Source organism: Notolepis coatsorum (assembly GCF_963971535.1).
Source record: "Notolepis coatsorum genome assembly, chromosome: 12".
Classification (NCBI taxonomy): domain Eukaryota; kingdom Metazoa; phylum Chordata; class Actinopteri; order Aulopiformes; family Paralepididae; genus Notolepis; species Notolepis coatsorum.
The window spans coordinates 25,085,197-25,105,528 of record NC_140176.1 but is presented as its reverse complement, the minus strand read 5'-3'; the positions used below and the strand labels follow the sequence as shown (position 1 = coordinate 25,105,528).

At 43.5% G+C, this 20,332-nt stretch overlaps 1 protein-coding gene across 1 annotated transcript in view; it reads left to right on the top strand.

Moving 5' to 3' along the window:
- The window catches only part of alg14 (ALG14 UDP-N-acetylglucosaminyltransferase subunit), a 39,918-nt gene extending 28,054 nt beyond the window's left edge, over window positions 1–11,864 (top strand). The window contains exon 4 of the mRNA XM_084325601.1: window positions 10,986–11,864. Within this exon, the coding sequence (XP_084181727.1) occupies window positions 10,986–11,216 (231 nt within the window). The 3' untranslated portion in view covers window positions 11,217–11,864. The remainder of the gene's footprint in view (window positions 1–10,985) is intronic.
- The last annotated feature ends 8,468 nt before the right edge of the window (window positions 11,865–20,332 follow it).

Here is a 20,332-nt window from a genome sequence, read left to right as displayed (position 1 = left end):
ACTAAAAAACAAATTACAAACATCTCAAAACAAGCTAGTCAGACTACTACTTGACCTGACTCCTAGAACCCACCTCACCCCTGCCCACTTTGACAACCTAGGATGGCTTAGAGTAGACGACAGAGTACAGCAACTTGCAATGGGCCTGGTCTACAAGATACACTACGCGACCAAGGTACCCATGTACATGTCAAAATACTTCCCAAAGGTCAGTGAATACCACGATCACAACACCAGAGGGAGCTCCACAAATCATGTAAAACCCAGATTCGGATCAAACAAGGGACTAAACACGTTTCGCAATTATGCCACATCAATGTGGAACGCCCTGCCTAAAGCTGTAAAGGAATGTGAATCACTACCCACCTTCAAAAACACTCTCAAAAAACACCTACGTGAGACTGCAATTCGAAACTGGCCCCTACAAATGTCCTAACCTAGTTGTACAGTAAATGACCAAGTAAGGCTTTGTCAATATTCCAATGTACAGTGTAAAATGTGTGTGTGTCCCCTTCCCAACCCCCCCCCCCCCCCCCCACCTCCAATGTACAGCCCTCACCCAACCCACCCAACCCCACCCCACCCAACCAACCTCCTCCAATGTACAGTTTCTATGCCAAATGTATATACACTCCTTTTCTGGACACTTTTGTATCACAAACAGTACTGTATTTGCAAATCTGATATGTCATAAATGTATAGATGTAGCAGTACTGTCTATCTGTATGTCATGTATGTCATATATGTTATGATGAATTGAAAATGTGGGACCCTGATGTAAACAAGTCGAAAGTCTTTCTCTGGTCTGCATCCCCTTAACAATTGTATGTATTGAGCTGTACTGTACTGTACCCATTCTGCAATCTGTTAATAAACTTTTCAATCAATCAATCAATCCACCACCAACTGTTCAGCTTCCTCTTCTCTCTCCATCTTCAGACTTCTGCCAACAGGGATTGGCACTTGTGGGTCCTTCTCCAAACATCTTCTCCATATACCAGCCTGGTAGTTGGCTTTCTGTGCATGTTTTGTTAAGCAGTCCTTGCATGGTGGGAGTTGATGACTTTCAAGTTCACCTTTTTTGGCATAGAAAATGTGATATCTGAGCTGATTGACCTTGGTGGTTGATGCTTTTGGGGCATACAGGAGACATGTAAATGCCTCTAGTTTGTCCCTCAGCTCTGGGGAGAGATCCCATTCCTGACCCAACTCTGAGAATGTGTCCTGAATTTTTAGGGCACTTGTCTTCCCTTTGCCTGCAAAAGCACTTACAGTGTCACATCCTGTATATGCATGCAACCCGATGAGAGCCCTACACACACCTCTATGCGAACAGTGGCAGCAACCTTCCTGGTGTCCACAAGCCTTGCACAGGATTTACTGCCACACATCTGGAACAATGGGGCCTCAATCTTGTCACAGAACGCTAAAGACATGATAAAGACATCTGTGTCTTCTGAGCAGATAACTACAGATGGGTATCCCTCTCTTTGTGACATGGGCAGCATGGAGAAGTAGGCGGCCATCTGCTTCTTGTTGGCAGGAGCTGACACCTCCTCACTGTCCTGAGATGAGATTCTGTAACATTTGTCATTCACAGTTGCATACAGAATCTTGTCTTGTAGCTTTGCTCTGTACTCTGCCTTCCTCCATTCATCGACTATACAGCTAATGAGACTAGTTTTGTTACTGACTTTGGTCAGGAAGCTCCTCCACTGCCTCACCATCTGTGTACCTGTGATACCTTGCAACTCATGACCAGTCTCTTCCCCCCCGTAGAGATCTTTCACTGTTCTTGATAGAGTTCTCCTTGTATGTGTCAAACACAACATCTATTCTGCTACTCTGACTGCCTTCCCTCAGAGCCATACCCAGAACTGTTGTGGCAACATCTCTGAAAGTAACTTGATCACCTTTCACTCTTTGGACCAAGTTCATTCCATCAACCACTGTAGCAGAGTTCCCTGGGAGTTGCTATGCTAATGCTAAATTTTTCTGCAAGGTCGTGGCCAAAGTAGCTTTATTTGTCTTTCTCAGCAATCCGTCTGGTGTGGACTGTGGGCGGGGCCCAGGAAAATCGCCCCAAGGGGATGAGAAAGGATATCTTCCATATGTAGACTGTGCCCTTGTGCCATCACTTTGATGTGTCCAAACAAAGACCTGTTTGCTTTCAAGATGATTGCCCTCCCACTTGATTTCACTTCTCTCTTCTTACACATATCACTGAATGTTTTTAGCCTGTTGGTTTTCATTGGGTCATGGAATTTCTTTGCTGGTAGGTCTTTCTCCAGTCTCTCATCCTTGAAGATTGCATAGCATTGCTCACCAATCTCATATGCCTTCATCAGGTTGAAGTCAATCTCCTTGGGGGCTGTCTTTGCTGTAGAGATTCTAATGAGGTCCCGCTTCTCTGCAAATGGGTTGACCCATTCCTGTATGAGGCTAACCACTGCTGAAACTGCTTCCTCATCTTTCAGGATTATTGGCTGCTGTAGCTCCGCATGACAAACCTCTGATTTGTTACATTGCACCATCTCCCTTAACTGTCCCAGGAATGCACTGCGGTGCTCAGCTGTTATGTAGTAACGCTTGACAGCTCCAGCATTCAGGCTAAACCATGTTGTGCCTCCAGGAGTCTGTGTGTCTTTGTTAACTGTGACTTCAGTAGCCTGGTCCACAGGGATCCGTCCAAAGGGGTTGTTACTTGACAGCTGCACCAAGAATTGGCCTGTCTTGAAGGCCTCATACACAGCAGGATGCTTCTCTGAGCAAAGTAAGGGGACAGGTACCTGGCATAATTTATCTTATCATAAGCAAAGCACCATGGGATCATGCTTCTTATAGCATGGAGGTGCAACTCCCAGTCCCCCTCACGAGAGGCTAGAGCCATATGAAATCCGTTTTATTTTTTTCCAAATTCCATTAAATTTTTTTCCAAATTTCGTTTTTTCCGTTTTAATATTTCAGAATTCTGTATTTTGCTTTGTACGCTCATTTTACCATCAGAAATAGTGTCTAATAAGTGGGAATGAATAAATGTCCACAATTTAATAAGATATAACAGTCCATTTAATAGGGCTGTCTTAAATACTTCGAAGCTTCGAAGCTTCGTTTGATGGGCATGGGATTCGAATATGAAAATAAAATTCGATTATTAAAATAAAAAATAATATTTATTTTTGCAAAATCAACTCTGCCTCGCTTTGTTAATTACAACAAGCAATGCTGTTTGTTATTTAAGATGAGGTCGGACTCGGCACTGACAGATTTGTGTTCATTGTGCTGCTTTTATAAAGCCTCAAATGACGGCTTACAATATTTCATGAAAGCGTGTTTGTTTGTCTAAGATTTTAAAAGGTTTAAACTTTACAGCACTGACAAAGTTGAACAAAGTGCTGTACAAGTCCCACAACATAAAAATAAAAAAAAACATTTTTTTATAGTTGATTCCATTTTTATTGCTCAATTCCGCGATTCCTTCCGTGATTGCGGATTCCATATGGCTCTACGAGAGGCACGCAGAAGGCCAAGTATTACGTTATCTACCATGTCAATGTATGACATCCAGAATGCAGAAAGCTCTCCATTGTTGTGACAGAGGTGTTCCAGAAAGTCTGTCCACAGGGTTATCAGCTCAGCTAAGAGTGGACTTTGCAGCAGATTGTTCGCCGTCTGTTGGTTCAAGTCACTGGCCATGTCTTTCACATTGTCCAAGAATGATTTGATCATCCCACTCTTCTCTGGAATGCTGTCCTCAACCCACAGTGTGAACTCTGAACTCTGCCCATGCGAGTCTCATCAGTGCTTCATAGGTGTACTTGTGGACCCTGACAGCACGGTTATAGTGTTTACCATCAAGGACTCCATTGACAGAACCCTCAGTGGCTTTCGCATATAGTGCTTGATCCATGACTACCACAATTGATTCTAGATGCAGTTCCTTTCTGATTATCTCTGATTGATTCAGGATTTCAAACACTGGTCAACTGTGTGGCTGGTGAATTGATGGTTGGCAGATACCCAACTATATCTTGTGAGATTAGTTCTTGGTCCCTGGTGCTGATATTAAAACCAGTCCAGCTTGGGATTGTCTGATTCTCTGTATCTGTTTGCAAGTGCCCACACCAGGTTCTTCTTGCAGGCAAGAAGAGCAGCTTCCTTGGTTTCCTGGACACAGTGTTCCCTGGTTGGGAGAGGCTGTGGGCCCACACACGCACCTGCTACATAATTATACTCCCAGTTCTTGGTCCTCAATGGTGACCGATCTCTGCTTCAGTTTTTCAATGTGTGGAAGCTCAGCTCTTGGTAGTTGTGGTCCATAGACATTGGCCTGTACAACTATACCTATACATTGACTCTATGTGATGTGCCCTTTCCAGTGAGAGTTTCCTCAAGTCTATCAATATTGTCCCATGCAAGATTGATGCTGGAAGTACAACTCTTTGAGTTGAGGCTGTTGCTAGCTTTTGGAGACACAGAGCAATGTCATTCTCTTCAAGTTGGGAGTAATAGACCCATGCCCAAGCTTGTTCAGTGTTTGGATGAGCTCAGTATTACCCGTCAATGTTTTTACTGCATAAGGAAGTAGAAGGTGGTTTGTGTTAAAAATGTAAACATGATTACTTGATTAAAATGTTCCTTACGCTTTCTCCTAGCATCACGATCGGCCATGCTTGCTGAAAGAGGGGTGTGGCTCTAATGCAGTCCACTTTAGATGATGTGGAACAGTGGTTGGCTTATAGACATCCAATAAAATGTTTGTTCATATGGGTGGGTGGAGTCGGATAATAATAATAATTATAGATCTAGACAGCCTTTAAAAGTCATGTCCATGGATCAAATGGGATATCTTTATAAATTGTATCATAAATGTTGTATTTTCATCAGATCCAGAGTTACATTTGTAGTCAAGGAGTAGGAGGACACATTCAGTTGCATTATTATCCATGTGATATTGGTAATAATGTTCATATTGCCTTTTAAATTAAGATTATGTACCAGGCGAGGATATAAATATGATGTTTTCCTTCATTGTATCTCCATTTACTCTGGAATGGTAATATATGTGGGTTTACTTACACTGGATCCATATGTCCTAGCGTGTTACCTATCAAAGGAGACTAGACACTAGACACATGCATATAGGCCTATGGTTCAGGAGCTATCATGATTAATTTGGGGCATGTCATTTCGGACAGGAGGCCTGAAAAATATGCTTGGTAGTGTTATAAAAGATATGATAGCACACATTTGGAGGCAACTGCTGCATTGCTATCACATATTTTCTAGCAGCAGGGGTGTATACCTTCCCAAAAATCACTATGAAAGTTAGTCCCCCAAGATGGTAGCCGTGGCCCAAATTTGGGGCCCTGGCTCACGCCTGGCCTATTAATGGTTGTTTAAATATTTTACATGGGGCACGTATAATCAGGATTTATTTTGTTACATAGACTTCATTTCCTGCATTCTGTATCGGACAAAGTCTGCCACTGCGCCCTCTACAACAAACAGCCATCAGTCGTTAATTGACTTTACAATTTTTAGACAGTAGAGGTTGAGTACTTTATTATCTAAAGATGGTAAGTTAGAGTGTTGTGTTTGTTCATAGTTAAAGACAGTAGAGGTTCTTCAGAGCGCTGCGTTTCCAATATTATAAATACGTTAGCAGATAGACGCGAGACTATTGCAGCGCGGCGTTATCGTTAATGTTGTTATTGATTGATTGATGAGTCTGCATTTAATACAGTGGTGCTGTCGGCATTTAATACAGAGGTGCTTCACAGCGCGGCGTTTCCAATATTATAAATACGGAAACAGCTGTTCTGCGAGCGAAAGAGCTGTGCAGCGGCGCATAACACGCGTCGATAAGGGGCCGTGTAATAGGGTAGGGTCACGTGGGGTCAGTGGCCAATCAGAGCAACTGCGGAAACGCAGTTCTGTACAGTTACGTTGTAGGTGGCATTCACGCATCCTGGTCGTTGTAAACAGCGACTCCTACAGGTCGGTCGTGGCACCTGCTCAGTGAGGGAGGGAACTGGGAGAGGTAGTGTGATCCTCCCACCCCACGCTTTACGCTCCCCCAGTGAGAGTCCTCGCTGTCAGGTGAAAAGAAGTGGCTGGCTGACTCCACATGTATCGGAGTTGGTGGGTGGCGCAGCGGACATTGCGCTCGTCACCAACGCAAGAGACACCGGGTTCGACTCCGGCTGTCGGCGCTGCCTCCGGCTTGGGCCAGCCGTCATACTAACTCAATTGGCAGAGTTAGAGGGTGGAAGTCGATGGGTGGTAATCTGGACATTGTGGACAGCGACTCCTACAGGTCGGTTGGGGACGCCTGCACAGCAGAGACAGGAAATGGCGGGGGTAGTGTGAGCCTCCCACACGTTACACCTCGCCAATAAGAGTCCGCGCTGGCAGGTGAAAAGATGTGACAGGCTGCCTCCTCGTGTACCGGAGGGGACACGTGATGCAAGGCTTCTATCCTCCCTACAACCGGCCTGTGGGGGGCATATGCGAGCAACGTTCAAGACAGGGGGAGGGAAGAATTGGCACAATGGAATTGGGATGGGAGAAAAATTGAAAAAAAACAAGTAAAAAGGACGAAGGACTAGAAACTTGGACTAGTACACACACACACACACACACACACACAAGACAAGCTCCAATACAATAATCAAACTATATGAACTTGTGAAGTAGCTAAAGAATACTTAACTGCACACAACTATATGCCCACACTTCATGTTCATACACACCTAATTTAACAAATAATAAAAAGTTGTTCCAAAGTCCCAAAACAGTGTATTTGACCACATAATTGTTACTCATTTTTTACAATATTATTAATATTTTTTTTAATGTACTCCTCACACATACAGTATACTAAACTTTAACCTTCGTACATTTCAATAGTTTATACGTCTGTTCAACAATCCCTTGTCAATATATGCTCTTTTAGTACTATTTTAAATCTTATTTTCTTATTGTGTGATATTTTATTATTCTTGTGTGATATCTATAGGGAGTAAATTCCATTCATGCATAGCTCAGTACATATTTAACCATTAATTTGATTGTGTTTGTACTTGCTTTTGGTAATATAACATTTCCACCTATAGCGTGTCTAGTTGAGGAGTTATGTATCTAAACTGAAGGATAAATTCGTATACAAAATAAACTGTGTCTTTAGATGTTTCTGATAAATACAAGTAATGAATAGAGTAATCGTTTTCTTAACATATACGGTAATCAAGCGAGATAATCATGCATTACAACAACATTTGTTCTGTATTCACAGCGGAGCATATTGATATGCGCTGTTTAGCCTAGATAATATGAAATAATTACTGAGACAGGTTTGTCCTTTAGACCTACTCTGTCTGCACATGTTAAAACACGGTGACGGGGATAGGGGGTAGAGGATGACCACGGTGACGGGGATAGGGGTAGAGGATGACCACGGTGACGGGGACAGGGTAGAGGATGACCATGGTGGCGGGAATAGGGTAGAGGATGACCACGGGGATAGGGGTAGAGGATGACCATGCTGGCGGGGATAGGGTAGAGGATGACCGCGGTGGTGGGAATAGGGTAGAGGAAGACATCCCATAGTAAACAGAGGAAGCCTTTCAGTTTATCTTTGTACTTTTATTCTCCCTCTGGGAAATATGTGTAGTAGCATGCGTATCACTTCCCATAAGGTGGTAATAATTGCAATGGCATTTGGAGTGTGCGTGCATGCGTGACTTATGTGTGGTAGATGGATGGCTGTAGTGATCTTGGATGTCAACAGGGCTGTGCAGCTTGAATCATGCACACACACACACACACACACACACACACACACACAGCAGAGACCTCCAGGGGGGCACAGTGGGTCATCAGGCAGCGTGTGCTGGGAGTGCAGCCGGAGACCTTGTGCCAGGCGAGGCATGCCAGGAATGTTGTAGCCAGGTTTATGAATGCAGTGACACAAAAGAAGTGAACACTTTTCACATCCTCTTACCGGAGGTGGAGGAGAGCAATGATTCCGGCTTTCCAGTCGACATTCAAAGCCCAAATCGGGGGGTGGGGGCTTTGCCCAACAAAGCAGCTTTCGCGCGCTTCCCGGAGAACATCATGCAGAAAGTATTTTGCAAACTAATGTCTGTATGTTGGGGGAAATCTGATGCTGTGAAAAAGCACATTTGGCCTGTTATTTCACTTTACCAGGTCAATGGGGGGAAAACATTCTTTAGTGATTTGTTAGCATATTTAACAGTCCTCTTGGAAACCACTGGTTAGTAAGCTTGTTCGGTTGCCATTTGCCACCAATTGGTTTCCATTAGGAATGCTAACATTTGTAACAATAAATGGTTCTTGGCTAACTAAAGTGTCGACATAGAAATGTATTTTTCCCCTCACTATTTGATATGTGGCTGGCTAGTGACGTGTATGAGAGCATTAGGTTAAAAGGTCACAGAAAGCCTTCAGAGACATTTTATATGGCTAAAGTGTAACTTTACGTTACTTTAACCATTTCACTGCCACACGACAGCAGGTTAACCCTTTCCGTCGGTAGTGTGATAGTAAAGGGTTAACCTTCTGTAGTGCGGCAGTGAAAGGGTTAATCAATCTCAACAGTAAGCCCAAATGCTCATACCCTTTTCTGCTAAAAGCCTGGAAGCTGTAGAAGCTAAACTCTTAACCTTTTCCACTGTGGATGGTGTTTGTTCTCCTGGCTGCCAGGATCTGGCAGGTCAATCAAATCAATAACCTTTTCTAGCACAGTGGAATAGTTGAACGCCTGATGCCAGTGTGTGACCCCCAGACAACATCGATCACCGTTTCCAGTGCTTTCAGCGCTGCGCTGCCACAGGGGGGGCGGGGGGTGTTGCTAACCCAAAACTTGTTTACTGGTGAGGGTGTCTGGGGTGCAGGATGCCACTTGACACTGTTCTGGTGCAGTAGACGACGTCACAGTTTGCCATATGACTGACTACAAAAAAACAGCCTCAGTCCGTCACGTTCTTGCTAGCTTCAAAACGCATATGATGCTCATGGTTGTTTTTCATTACTAATGGCTTCATAGAGTTCAGTGTGATCCATGCCTGTGTTGTGTTATAATAACCATGTCACCATGCACTCCAGTCCACATTGCATCAGAGTCATTTGGAGCCAAACTGTGGTCCAGTCCTGAATTGTTATCGCGGATACACTTACTGACATACATAGGGGCTTGAAAAAACGACTTTAAAATATCGATATTGTTTGAGTTGTAGACTTCTGGATATTGTTGCCTTGTAAGAATTTACGATATTTCCGAATACATAGAACTAGGGGGCATAAAGAATGCTCTCATGTCCATAAAGAAGAGTCCAGGACTGCACTCCCAATATGATGTTTTTATGGCCACACAGACGTTTCAGGCACGATGCCTTTCTTCAGTTTTCTGGCAATCTGTCTTGTTTATGATTTACAACATTGAGAATTCAGCACACAGCCTTTCATAGTTGGATTTGTGAGTTGCACACATCATGTCTTGTTTCATAATAATAATAATAACTTTATTTGTATAGCCACCTTTCATACAAGAATTGCAGCTTATACGTGCAGAAAAAAGGCACGCAAAGTGCAGACATAAAATTAAAATAATTCACATTAGGATCTAGCATCCCAATAGGCCACTTTGTTTATGGAATTCTATGTCTCATCCAATATGGCTGGTAATTCCCTACAGCTAGAGCTAACAGTCTGAACTTTGACCACATCGCGTCATTCCAAATATAAAGTAATAAGCCTATATCTAGCAGAAATATCCGAAAATGTACTGCCATCCAGAACATTTGGCACTCACTGTGCAAACCACTAGTTTGACTGTGTGCCCACTTGTTTCTGATTTATTTTTGAAGGCAATGAATCCAATTGAATTTGCACCTGCATGAGGACCATTAGGACCGAGCAGTGAACAGATGGCCTCCCGTCCACTCCTGACGAGCTGCAGCAAGCTAGCGTCAGCATTTTACCGGCGGTTGACGACAACCTCATTGCCAGTAACTGGAAAAGCTGGTCCATGTGAAATACCAACACTCGCTGTCAACCCATTTGTTTCTTGTCAACTTAAGAGCCACGTTGAGAGAGTGTGTGTCACCTAAAGACTAGTTTAAAACAGGCCTGCACTCTAGGGCGATTGCAACAATAGGTGATACTATGGCTCATGTCTTTGATGGTGCTTTGTTAGCTGGCTTTGGATGAGTACAACAGTCATATCAGCAGCAGTAATATCTGCGCTGGCTCTACTCATTCCGTCTTCACCGGTGTCTGTATCTCAACGGTTGTTCAATCGCTCTTCTCCCTGGTGTTGAGCTATGGAATAATGCTCACCGTCTGCATCATGTAAAGGGGCGTATGAATAGTGTGTCTTTTCCACACGCACAGTATAATAACACCGTAGTTTCCACAGCCCCCGAGAGTGGAGGGGATATGAGAACGCTATAGCGTGTGCCCAGACTGCTACGTCTGCGCTCCGCGAGCTATGATGACTTATCCAGAGCCCGGTCGGCCCCGGCGATTCCAGCGCCGTCTCTCGTGTCTGCCTTCCCGTAAATCCCCGACTCCCTGTCCTCCCTCGCTCTCCCGCTGCCCCGGAGGCTTTTCTCCTCTGTCTTTCTTTTCCTCTCTCTCTTTCACCCCCTCCCCTCGGTCCCATTGTCTTACCTTCTCTGCCCCCTCGGTCTGAATCACCCTATTCTGCAGTTCTCCTTTATTTCTGCCTCTCTTTCTCTCTCTCTCTCCATGGAGATCCTCGTCAATTCCCTCCCTCCCTCCACATCTTCAGACTGTATATTCAGCACCAGCGGAGTTCAGCACATTCCTTTGCTCTGAGAGTGATAGAGTGTCGGTCCAACTCTGTGATTGTTAGAGCTTGTGACTATAGCTAGGGGTATCACGCTGTCTGTACATGTGCTCATCTCCCCTTGTGTGTGTGTGTGTGTGTGTTGTTTCAGGTGCTGTGCAACGGCCCGGGGACCTGCGTGCCCCTGTGTGTGGCGGGCCTCCTGCTTGGAATTCTGGGATTGAAGAAGGTCCTGATCGTTTATGTCGAAAGCATATGTCGAGTCGAGTCGCTGTCGCTCTCCGGGAAGATCCTCTATCCGCTCTCAGACTACTTCTTTGTGCAGTGGTCAACGCTGAGGGACAAATACCCCCGGGCCGTTTTCCTGGGAAGAATCGTTTGAGCAGAGGCCGGCGGTCAAAGACTTTCTTTGTTTCTCGGGACAAAATGTTACTGACACTATTATTTAGTCATAGTTCACTTTTCACTAATTCACCATGAATTGAAAATGGGGGACCCTGATGTAAACAAGACAAACGTCTTTTTCTGGTCTGCATCCCCTGGCCTTAACAATTGTGTGTATTGAGCCGTACTGTATTGTACCCATTCTGCAATCTGTTAAATAAAGTTTTCATTCATTCATTCATTCATTCATAGTTACAAATGGGAACATTTTTGTATAGACATAAAATGTGATGGCCGGTTGTTTTGGATGCATCTGGACTTTGCAAGGTCAGTGTAGTCTGTAATTTTAGGGTTTGTAGCAAAACCAGCGTTAATAATGTGCTGGTATATGTTCAGTTATGGAACAGAGATTTCATAACGAGACATGCAAGGGCTGCGAGAGTCAACCCTCTCAATGTTTTTTTTGAGCGTCAGCATAAATAAAAAGCTTTAGCTCATCTGGACATTCCAGTTTTGAACAGGAACTGGGAGAGAATCACAAGGCATGTAAAATTGCCAAGATGCCCACATGACAGGATGATGAAAAGCACTGTTAAAAAGGAACACGCCAACATTTTTGGGACATTAGCTTACCGTCTTCTCCAGAGAGAGAGACAAGAAGATAGATACCGGTTTCCTCTCTGCGTTCAGTAGAAAGCTATCTGGCTGCATGTTAGCCTAGCTTAGCACAATGAATGGAAGCGGACAGTGCCAGTTAGCCGTCCAACTAACACCTCTCCCGAAGGCTAACCGGCCATGTCCGCTTCCATTCTTTGTGCTAAGCTAGGCTAACGTGCAGCCAGATAGCGTTCTACTGAGCGCACAGAGAGGAAACCGGTATCTATCTTCTTGTCTCTATCTGGAGAAGACAATAAGCTAACTTCCCAAAACGTTGGCGTGTTCCTTTAAGATGTAACTTTTTTAATAATAATAATATTTTTAATAATAATAATGCAGGATGTATGCAGGATGTATAAAAACAGTAATGTTGTTATAATTGTTATAATAATGAGACGAGACGCAACAAGGTTGTCTACTAACGGCGAGACAGATTATTTGAATACATCCTCTCAACTCATTCGACAATCGGGTGTTTGTGTGGGAAATCCGAGAAAGGTTTTATGTACATTTAATTATCACCTTTGTTCGAATGAAAAGGTGATGTTCGACGGAGCGTGTTTTATTTCTCCTGCCATATCGTCATGTTGTACATGCAGAACACCCCGTAATAACAACTCTCCGTCCCTGGTGGCAACAAGTGCAAATTAAAAGCATATTTGTGCGCTTGCGTCAAATGGGACCGGTAAAACCCCAGCACGTGACATCAATGGCATCACAGACGAGTCTCTTATTTCTACTTTGGGAACCGTCTGGCTATTGACTGTGTTTTAATTGACTAGTTACACAGTGCCTGGACACTGTCGTGGAATATATTATCATGTCATTATAGACAGCTTGACTGGTTCACTCTGACCAGCTATGTAATGTGTGTGTGTGTGTGTCTCTTTAAGAGATTCCAAGATACCAACATCTCCCCAGCCATAGCAAGGTTGTTGTTGCTTCCCGTGACTGGGAACCATTTTTATTTACCTTCATCATCATATCTGATGTATTATGTTACGTCTGACAACTGTGTATTTAATATACGTCTGACCAGAGCTCTTCGTCACTTTACGGCCAGACGATTATGTGTGAACATGGTGTATCTGTCTGTAAACTGTCCTTTCATTGTGGCCACGGTGAAATAAACGTTTCTATTATTATTATTAATAATGACTCGGAATGATTTATAAACGGCTCATCGTTTTGTCTTTTAATATTTCCCATTACAACGCCACGGCAATAGAACATGTGCTATTAAAGTATATTTCAACTCGAAAAACACAAACGAGCCGTTTTCAATGTGTACAACTTTCACTAGAACTAAAAACTGGAAAGAAAACCAACGTTACCTGCAGCCACCACCACCGTGGTAAGAAACACGGATACATTGGCGTCAGTAGTGGGATCTTTTTTATTCATATGGTCCCTTTTCAAAGATAAGTATACTTTGAAAATAAACCACTGTGTTGTCTTAGGGGGATTGCGGTTGTGGTGCAAGGAGCATTGTTACTCCCTCTTGTTTGTTTTTCCTTTTGTGGTACGTTTCCTGTCCCTGGCTCTGGCTCAGCGGACAGGAAGAGCCTCGGCTCCCAAGGAGACAATCTGTTGAATTGCACCAAAAAGAAGGGCGGAAGAAAAGGGCAGAAGTGTGTGTGCTCCAACTTGACTTAACTCAGACTATTTATAGGACTTATCTCCCGGCATCAGTGTGAGAGAAATACACACAGGCTATATCTGGGCCTGCCTGATAACAGAGGGGTGTTCATCTCTCGGCTTGTGGTCTCGCTCCACTAGCTGCTTTCTACCAACACATGTTAGCGGTCGGTATAGTAGACCAGTTTGTGTGGCAGGGTTGGGTCAATTCACTTTGAAGGCAGTCACTTCAAAATAAAGATACAAAGCAGAATTCCTTTGCTAATGATAAAGCACTCGTACTATGTTATTTAATGAGTTGGATGATTCATTTTCAATGAGTTATGAATAAAATCCCCTCCTTGGTTGAACTGAAAGGCAATTAATACCAACGTTGCTGTGTGTTAATGATCAACCTGAGAACCTTCCAGACAACTGGATTTGGATTGGGGAGTTTACTGGGAGCGCAGGGAACGGGGCCTGAGAGCATTCGTACCATTAAATGATATTGGCACACGAGTTGGCTCCCAGATGAACACATCGCGTGGTAATAACCAACCCGAGAACATTTAGACAACCGGATTGGAATTCGAGTTCACTGGGAACGTTGAGAGTATGGCGAACATGGCCGGAGTCCACACAAACCATAAATGATACCTGCCAAGAGGAGGGCGACGTTTATCATTTAATCAACTGGCACCACCGTGCAACCGGCATTCGAAGCCGCAAGAGATGTATGAGCCGGCAACCGTGGCTCCTCAACCCCTCCATCTGTGGCTGTCGGAGGAGGCGGGCCGCGGTGTTGATGTTGGCAGCCTCTCTGAGTTATTAAGTTAATGGGAGTGGGGTGAGGAGGAGCACTGGGACCCCTGCGGTGGCACCTCTCCAGCAGGGAAGGTAAAGCGATCCGACTAGCGGAGGCTTTTTAACATGCCTGCCGTATGAGACTGAACACACGCCAGGTCTTAAACTGGAGGAAAGCGCCGCCTCTGTGTCTGCCGAACATGCAGCCATTTGATTGCCCTTGTTTATCGAGGTGTCCGAGTTGTACTCTGTTTGTACATTGGAGCTAGTAAAGGTTTGTAGTTGTCCAAGAACAGGCAGACCTAGAACTGAAAGGGTATCTTTGCCAGGGGTGCCAGCCTTGTCGGAGGCCCTCAAACAGATACTCATTAGGTCACATTAAAGATTTTGTCTCTTGGACCCACATCAATGACGACAAAACCTCTTCCACCCGGTCCCGAAATGACATCTGGTCATAAATCAATATTTTCCAGACTGTTCTATAAAACTAGCACTTTTTTTTTTCAAACGTATTCAAGTATAAGGTTAGGTTTAGGTTTACTTTATTTGTTCAAGGGGGACAGTGTACACACTAATAAAACATTTTACAGATGTAAATGCACCCAATTTTAGCCAAAAGGCTAATTTCCATTGGCAGTCCCCCTGCCAGAAGGTACAGGCTAAAATCCTGTGTGAAAAAAGGGTTAGCAATAAAAACAGAATAAAATCAAGATAAATAACATTAGAATAAAAACACAACAAAAGCACATAGACATAATGATAGGGATACAGGTCACAATACAGTCATGGACACAAGGACAGAGCACATCATGACATGACAGAGACCCAGACATAGACAGATGCACCATATCCACACACACACAGAGACACCTCAGTGTTGACAGTGCTGGTTTTCAATGAGCCATTCCCTAACCCTGCACTTGAATGAATGGTATGATGTGGACACTCTAATTGTTTGAGGAATTGAGTTCCATTGGTGGGATGCTCTGTATGAAAAGACGGCCTGGCCAAATACACTTTTTTTTAAAGGGATTGTACAGTCCCCGACTCCCCCCTTGCCGCACCTCTAGTGTTCCTGGTTGAGGCAGACTTGAGGTTGATGAAACCGGACAAAGGAGGAGGAGCCAATCCACACTTTATTTTAAAAACTAGACAGACGTTTTAAAACATCATAAACATGTCACAACAGCATTTAGAATGTATATTATCATCAATACGTTAGTTTAGGAATAGGTTAAAGTGTTATTAGATAGATTTTCCTTCTCGAAATGTCTGTTATTTCGCGAGAGGTGACCATTTTGTAAAACCGGGGGAATGGGAATTGTAGTTTTTTTGCTGCCATTTTGTAGCGGTCTTCCAGAGGTCTGGTTCTGCGTTGGAATTTTTAAGAACTACACTTCCCTTAAAGTTCTATGGGGTTCAAGGTTCAGAGTTCTGTATGAATTATTTCAATAACTGTTATTATTCGGGATAATTCTACCACAAAAGGTAACGTTTTTGACAAATATTGAAACGCAGTTAGTTTCTCTTCCCTATTGTTAGCATGTAGGAACAATTAGATCTGAAATTAGTTTCAAAACGGTTGCACTGTGGGGAAAAAAAAAAAGTACAGTAGATTTCATCTGTTCTTATTGGTGATACTAAATCCAAATTGAACTTGGGCATTTGAAAGATAATATATGTATATATATATAAATGTGCGAATTGGCTATAATAAGGTTTTAGATTTTTTGTACACATGATCTGCGGTTTCTATTCTAAACAGGGACCGCCCTGTTTCTATTCTTACCTCCATCTCGAAAGTCATGGAGAAAATAGTCTACGAACAGGTCGAAAAGTACCTGGCAGAAGAAAATCTAATCTACGAATTCCAATCTGGCTTCAGAACTCCACTGACACATGCTTTCTCGATTTGAACGACCACATCAAACAAGAGGTGGACGCTGGCAAATACTGCGGCATGGTCATGCTGGACCTACAAAAGGCCTTCGACACTGTCAATCACTCCATTCTGATTGACAAGCTAAAAGCAATTGGTTTTGATTAGGGATGCTCGATATTGGCTTTTTTACCGATACCGATATACCGATATTGTCCAACTCTTAATTTCCGATACCGATATCAACCGATATCAACCGATACCGATATATGCAGGGTTTCCCCCCCCCCAAAAAACGGAATAATTTCAGGTAATTAACATTACATATCTCTTGTTGTGGAATTAACACAACATTATGCATACTTTTGACAATAAATAAAATCAGAATTTGTTCTTACTTGCTTGCCTGGGTAAATAAAGGTTATAGAAATGTAAAAAAAAAAACGATATTTTCCGATATCACATCTTAATGCCGATATCGGCCGATAATATCGGACATCCCTAGTTTTGATAGTTTATCAGTGAGCTGGATGCAATCCTACCTGGAGGGGAGAGAACAGATGGTGGAGGTAAACGGTACTCTATCCCCCCCCCCCCCCCCCCCCCCCTCACAGTGAGCTGTGGTGTTCCACAAGGAAGCATACTAGGACCGCTACTGTTCCTAATTTATGCAAATGACATGTCGTCAGCTTGTGATTGCAACTTGTTCCTGTTTGCGGACGACTCAGCCCTGCTGGTCTCTGACAAGAACAAGTTGCAGGTTGAAAAACCCCTCAGCTCGGAACTAGGCAAAATCTGCATAACAAACTATCATTACACATGGTCAAAAAAGAGTCCATTCTCTTCGGTTCAAATAACAAACTCAGCAAGGCCGACGGCTTCTCAGTTACAGTGGGTGACTATTGTCACAAGGAAAGATGAAATTACCTACCTGGGTTCCATCCTAGAGGCTAATCTTTCCTGTGACAAAATGGCATCCAATGTAATAAAAAAAAAAGTCAACCAACAAACTAGATTCTTGTACCGGATATCCTCTCTGGTAAACAAGAATACCCTGAAGACTCTGGCAGGAGCACTCATTCAAGGGTACTACGACTATGCTTGCACATCATGGTACCAAAGCACCTCAAAGGCGCTAAAAACAAGATTACAAACATCACAAAACAAACTGGTCAGACTACTACTTGACCTTACCCCTAGAACCCACCTCACCCCTGCCCACTTTGACAACCTAGGATGGCTTAGAGTAGACGACAGAGTACAGCAACTTGTAACGGGCCTGGTCTACAAGATACACTATACGACTAAGGTACCCATGTACATGTCAAAATACTTCCCAAAGGTCAGTGAATACCATGACCACAACACCAGAGGAAGCTCAACAAATCATGTTAAACCCAGATTCGGCTCAAACAAGGGACTAAACACGTTTTGCAATTATGCCACATCAATGTGGAACGCCCTACCCAAAGCTGTAAAGGAATGTGAATCCCTACCCACATTCAAAACCGCTCTTAAAGAGCACCTACGGGAGGCTGCAATTCGAAACTGGCCACCGTAAATGTCCAAACCCCCCACCCCCTCCTAATAGACAGTCTCCTCCCCACCGTATGTATATTTCTCTCCCACCCACCCACCCCCTCCATATGTACAGTCTCCTCACCACCGTATGTATATTTCACTCCCACCCACCCACCCCCTCCTAATGTACAGTCCCCTCCCCATCATATGTATATACTCTGTCAGGATCTATGGGTAACAGTACTGTATATTTGAATACCGTATATGTCACAAATGTATCAGTACTAAATACCTGTATGTCCCTATGCCATAATAATGTCATGTATGTTGAGTATGTCATAAATGTCAATATGAATTGAAAATGGGGGACCCTGATGTAAACAAGACAAACGTCTTCCTCTGGTCCGCATCCCCTTAACAATTGTGTGTATTGAGCCGTACTGGTAATCTGTTAAATAAAGTGTTCATTCATTCATTCATTCATCTCAAGAAGGTACTGAATGAGATCAGTGGCAGTTTTTAATGTTTGGTCATTATTAGCATGGTGTTACTCACTGTCAAAGATGCAAAGAAAAATCATAATTCATATTCTCCTTTGTTTCATCACAATTTAAGCAAGCCTAGTAATAGACACAATATTTCTGACACTGGGAATACATTCACTGAGGTCCATAGATGTCCCTATGATACCAAGAATATGCAAATGACCCTTGTAGAAGTGGAGCAATATTCCATTTACCTAGGTATATATTTTAGGCGGATTTTCAGAAAATAGGCTCCGGGCTTAAGAGGTTAAGTAGATATGATGCAGAGAAATAACAGTTTAGGCAGGGAGATGACAGTAGAGAGTCTGAAACAGTTTATGTAATGGCAGTAAGGTATTAGTAAGCCTAATACCTTCTTGGGTCAGGGTGGATTTCCCTTGGACTGACTGGTCCGACTGCTTTCTCATGTGAGGAATGGAGATTTGAATCCAGGTGGGTAACACAAATTTGTAATAAATAAATAAAAATAAATTCCACTATTCCTCATTTAGCTGGGACTCGCTGGAACACCCTCAATGACGAATCAAGTCTATCATACAGGGTGATTAAAAAGAAGAAGATTACTTTATTGTCAATTGAAATTAGTCTTTTTGCATATCCCTCCTAGTTACACATACACAGTCCCCCACACATGCATTTCATCAGAGAGGTCAGAGTACAGGGTCGCCCACAGTGCAGCACCCCTGGAGCAGTTTTGGGGTTCAGTGCCTTGCTCAAGGGCACTTAGGCAGGATGGTGGGCACCGTGGATCTAATACCAGCCACCCTTCAGTCACCAGCTCACAGCTGGAATACACCCTCCTGTCAGTGGCAGGGATCGAACCAGCAACCTTTCTCGTTACTGGCCGGCCTAAAAAGACTCATGGACTAGCCTACTAAGCCTAAACCCCCGAACAGAACAGGGTTGTTCTCAACTACTAGGCAAGCTAGCCTAGCTTAGCACAAATGAATGGAAGCTGATACGGACCACTAGCCTAGCTGTTGGAGAGGTGTTTTTGGCCAACAGCTAGGCTAGTGGTCCGTATCCGCTTCCATTCATTTGTGCTGAGCGGCTTGTGGTGCCCTTTTAAAGGAACATGGCAACATTATGGGAAATGCGCTTTACCGTCTTCTCCAGAGTCAGACAGGAAGATGGATACCAATTTCCTCTGTGCGTTCAATAGACCGCTATCCGGCTACAAGCATTCTATATAGCACAAATGAATGGAAGCGGATACGGACCACTGGCCTAGCTTTTGACCAAGAACACCTCTCCCAGAGTTTTAAGCTAGAACTCGTGTTTTAGGCTAGTGGTTCGTATCCGCTTCCATTCATTTGTTCTAAGCGAGGCTAGCTTGCAGCTGGATAGCTTTCCACTGAATGCAGAGAGAAAATTGATCTTCTTGTCTGACTGGAGAGGACGGTAAGCACATTTCCCATAATGTTGCTGTGTTACTTTAAGGGTGTTTCATAACATTTAACTACACCAAACGAGGAATAGCCTTATCAAACCATGCATTTGAATAGCATATTTTGAAGTGAAGCACCTATTCAGGGGGAGGGGGGTAACTTCTGCATTGCACCACCAAATAAACTACCCTTGCGTGGTTGTATCCTTGCACCTAGAGCCTCTTGACTGGGCCAGGGATCCATGAATGTATTCTGCAGACACAGCAGTCTGCCATTCCATTGTTCAAGCAGCAACTTATTGCACCAATGAAACCCATGGCGTCCAGCCAAGCCTTACATTAATCTATCTTTGTCTCACACATGCTGCTGGAGTTTCAATCACTTTGAATAAAACATTAGGCTCTTTAAGTTCTATGATTCTCTTTGTCAAGGTGATTTAGTCCAAAATGCAATATCACATGTATAAGGTTACTTATCACCCTGACTGGTAGCCCCTAGAGGGTCACAGGTCTCAAATCACACAATGTAAGGCGTAAGTGGGTCACCATTGGCTGTGCATTGTACATTTTAAACTAACCCCAGTTACCCCACCAGTTACCTTCAACTCGACATAAATTCAGATGAGCATCCCAGAGCAGATACATGCTTGCACCTCATTGATTGATTGATTGATTGATTGATTGATTGATTGATTGATTGATTG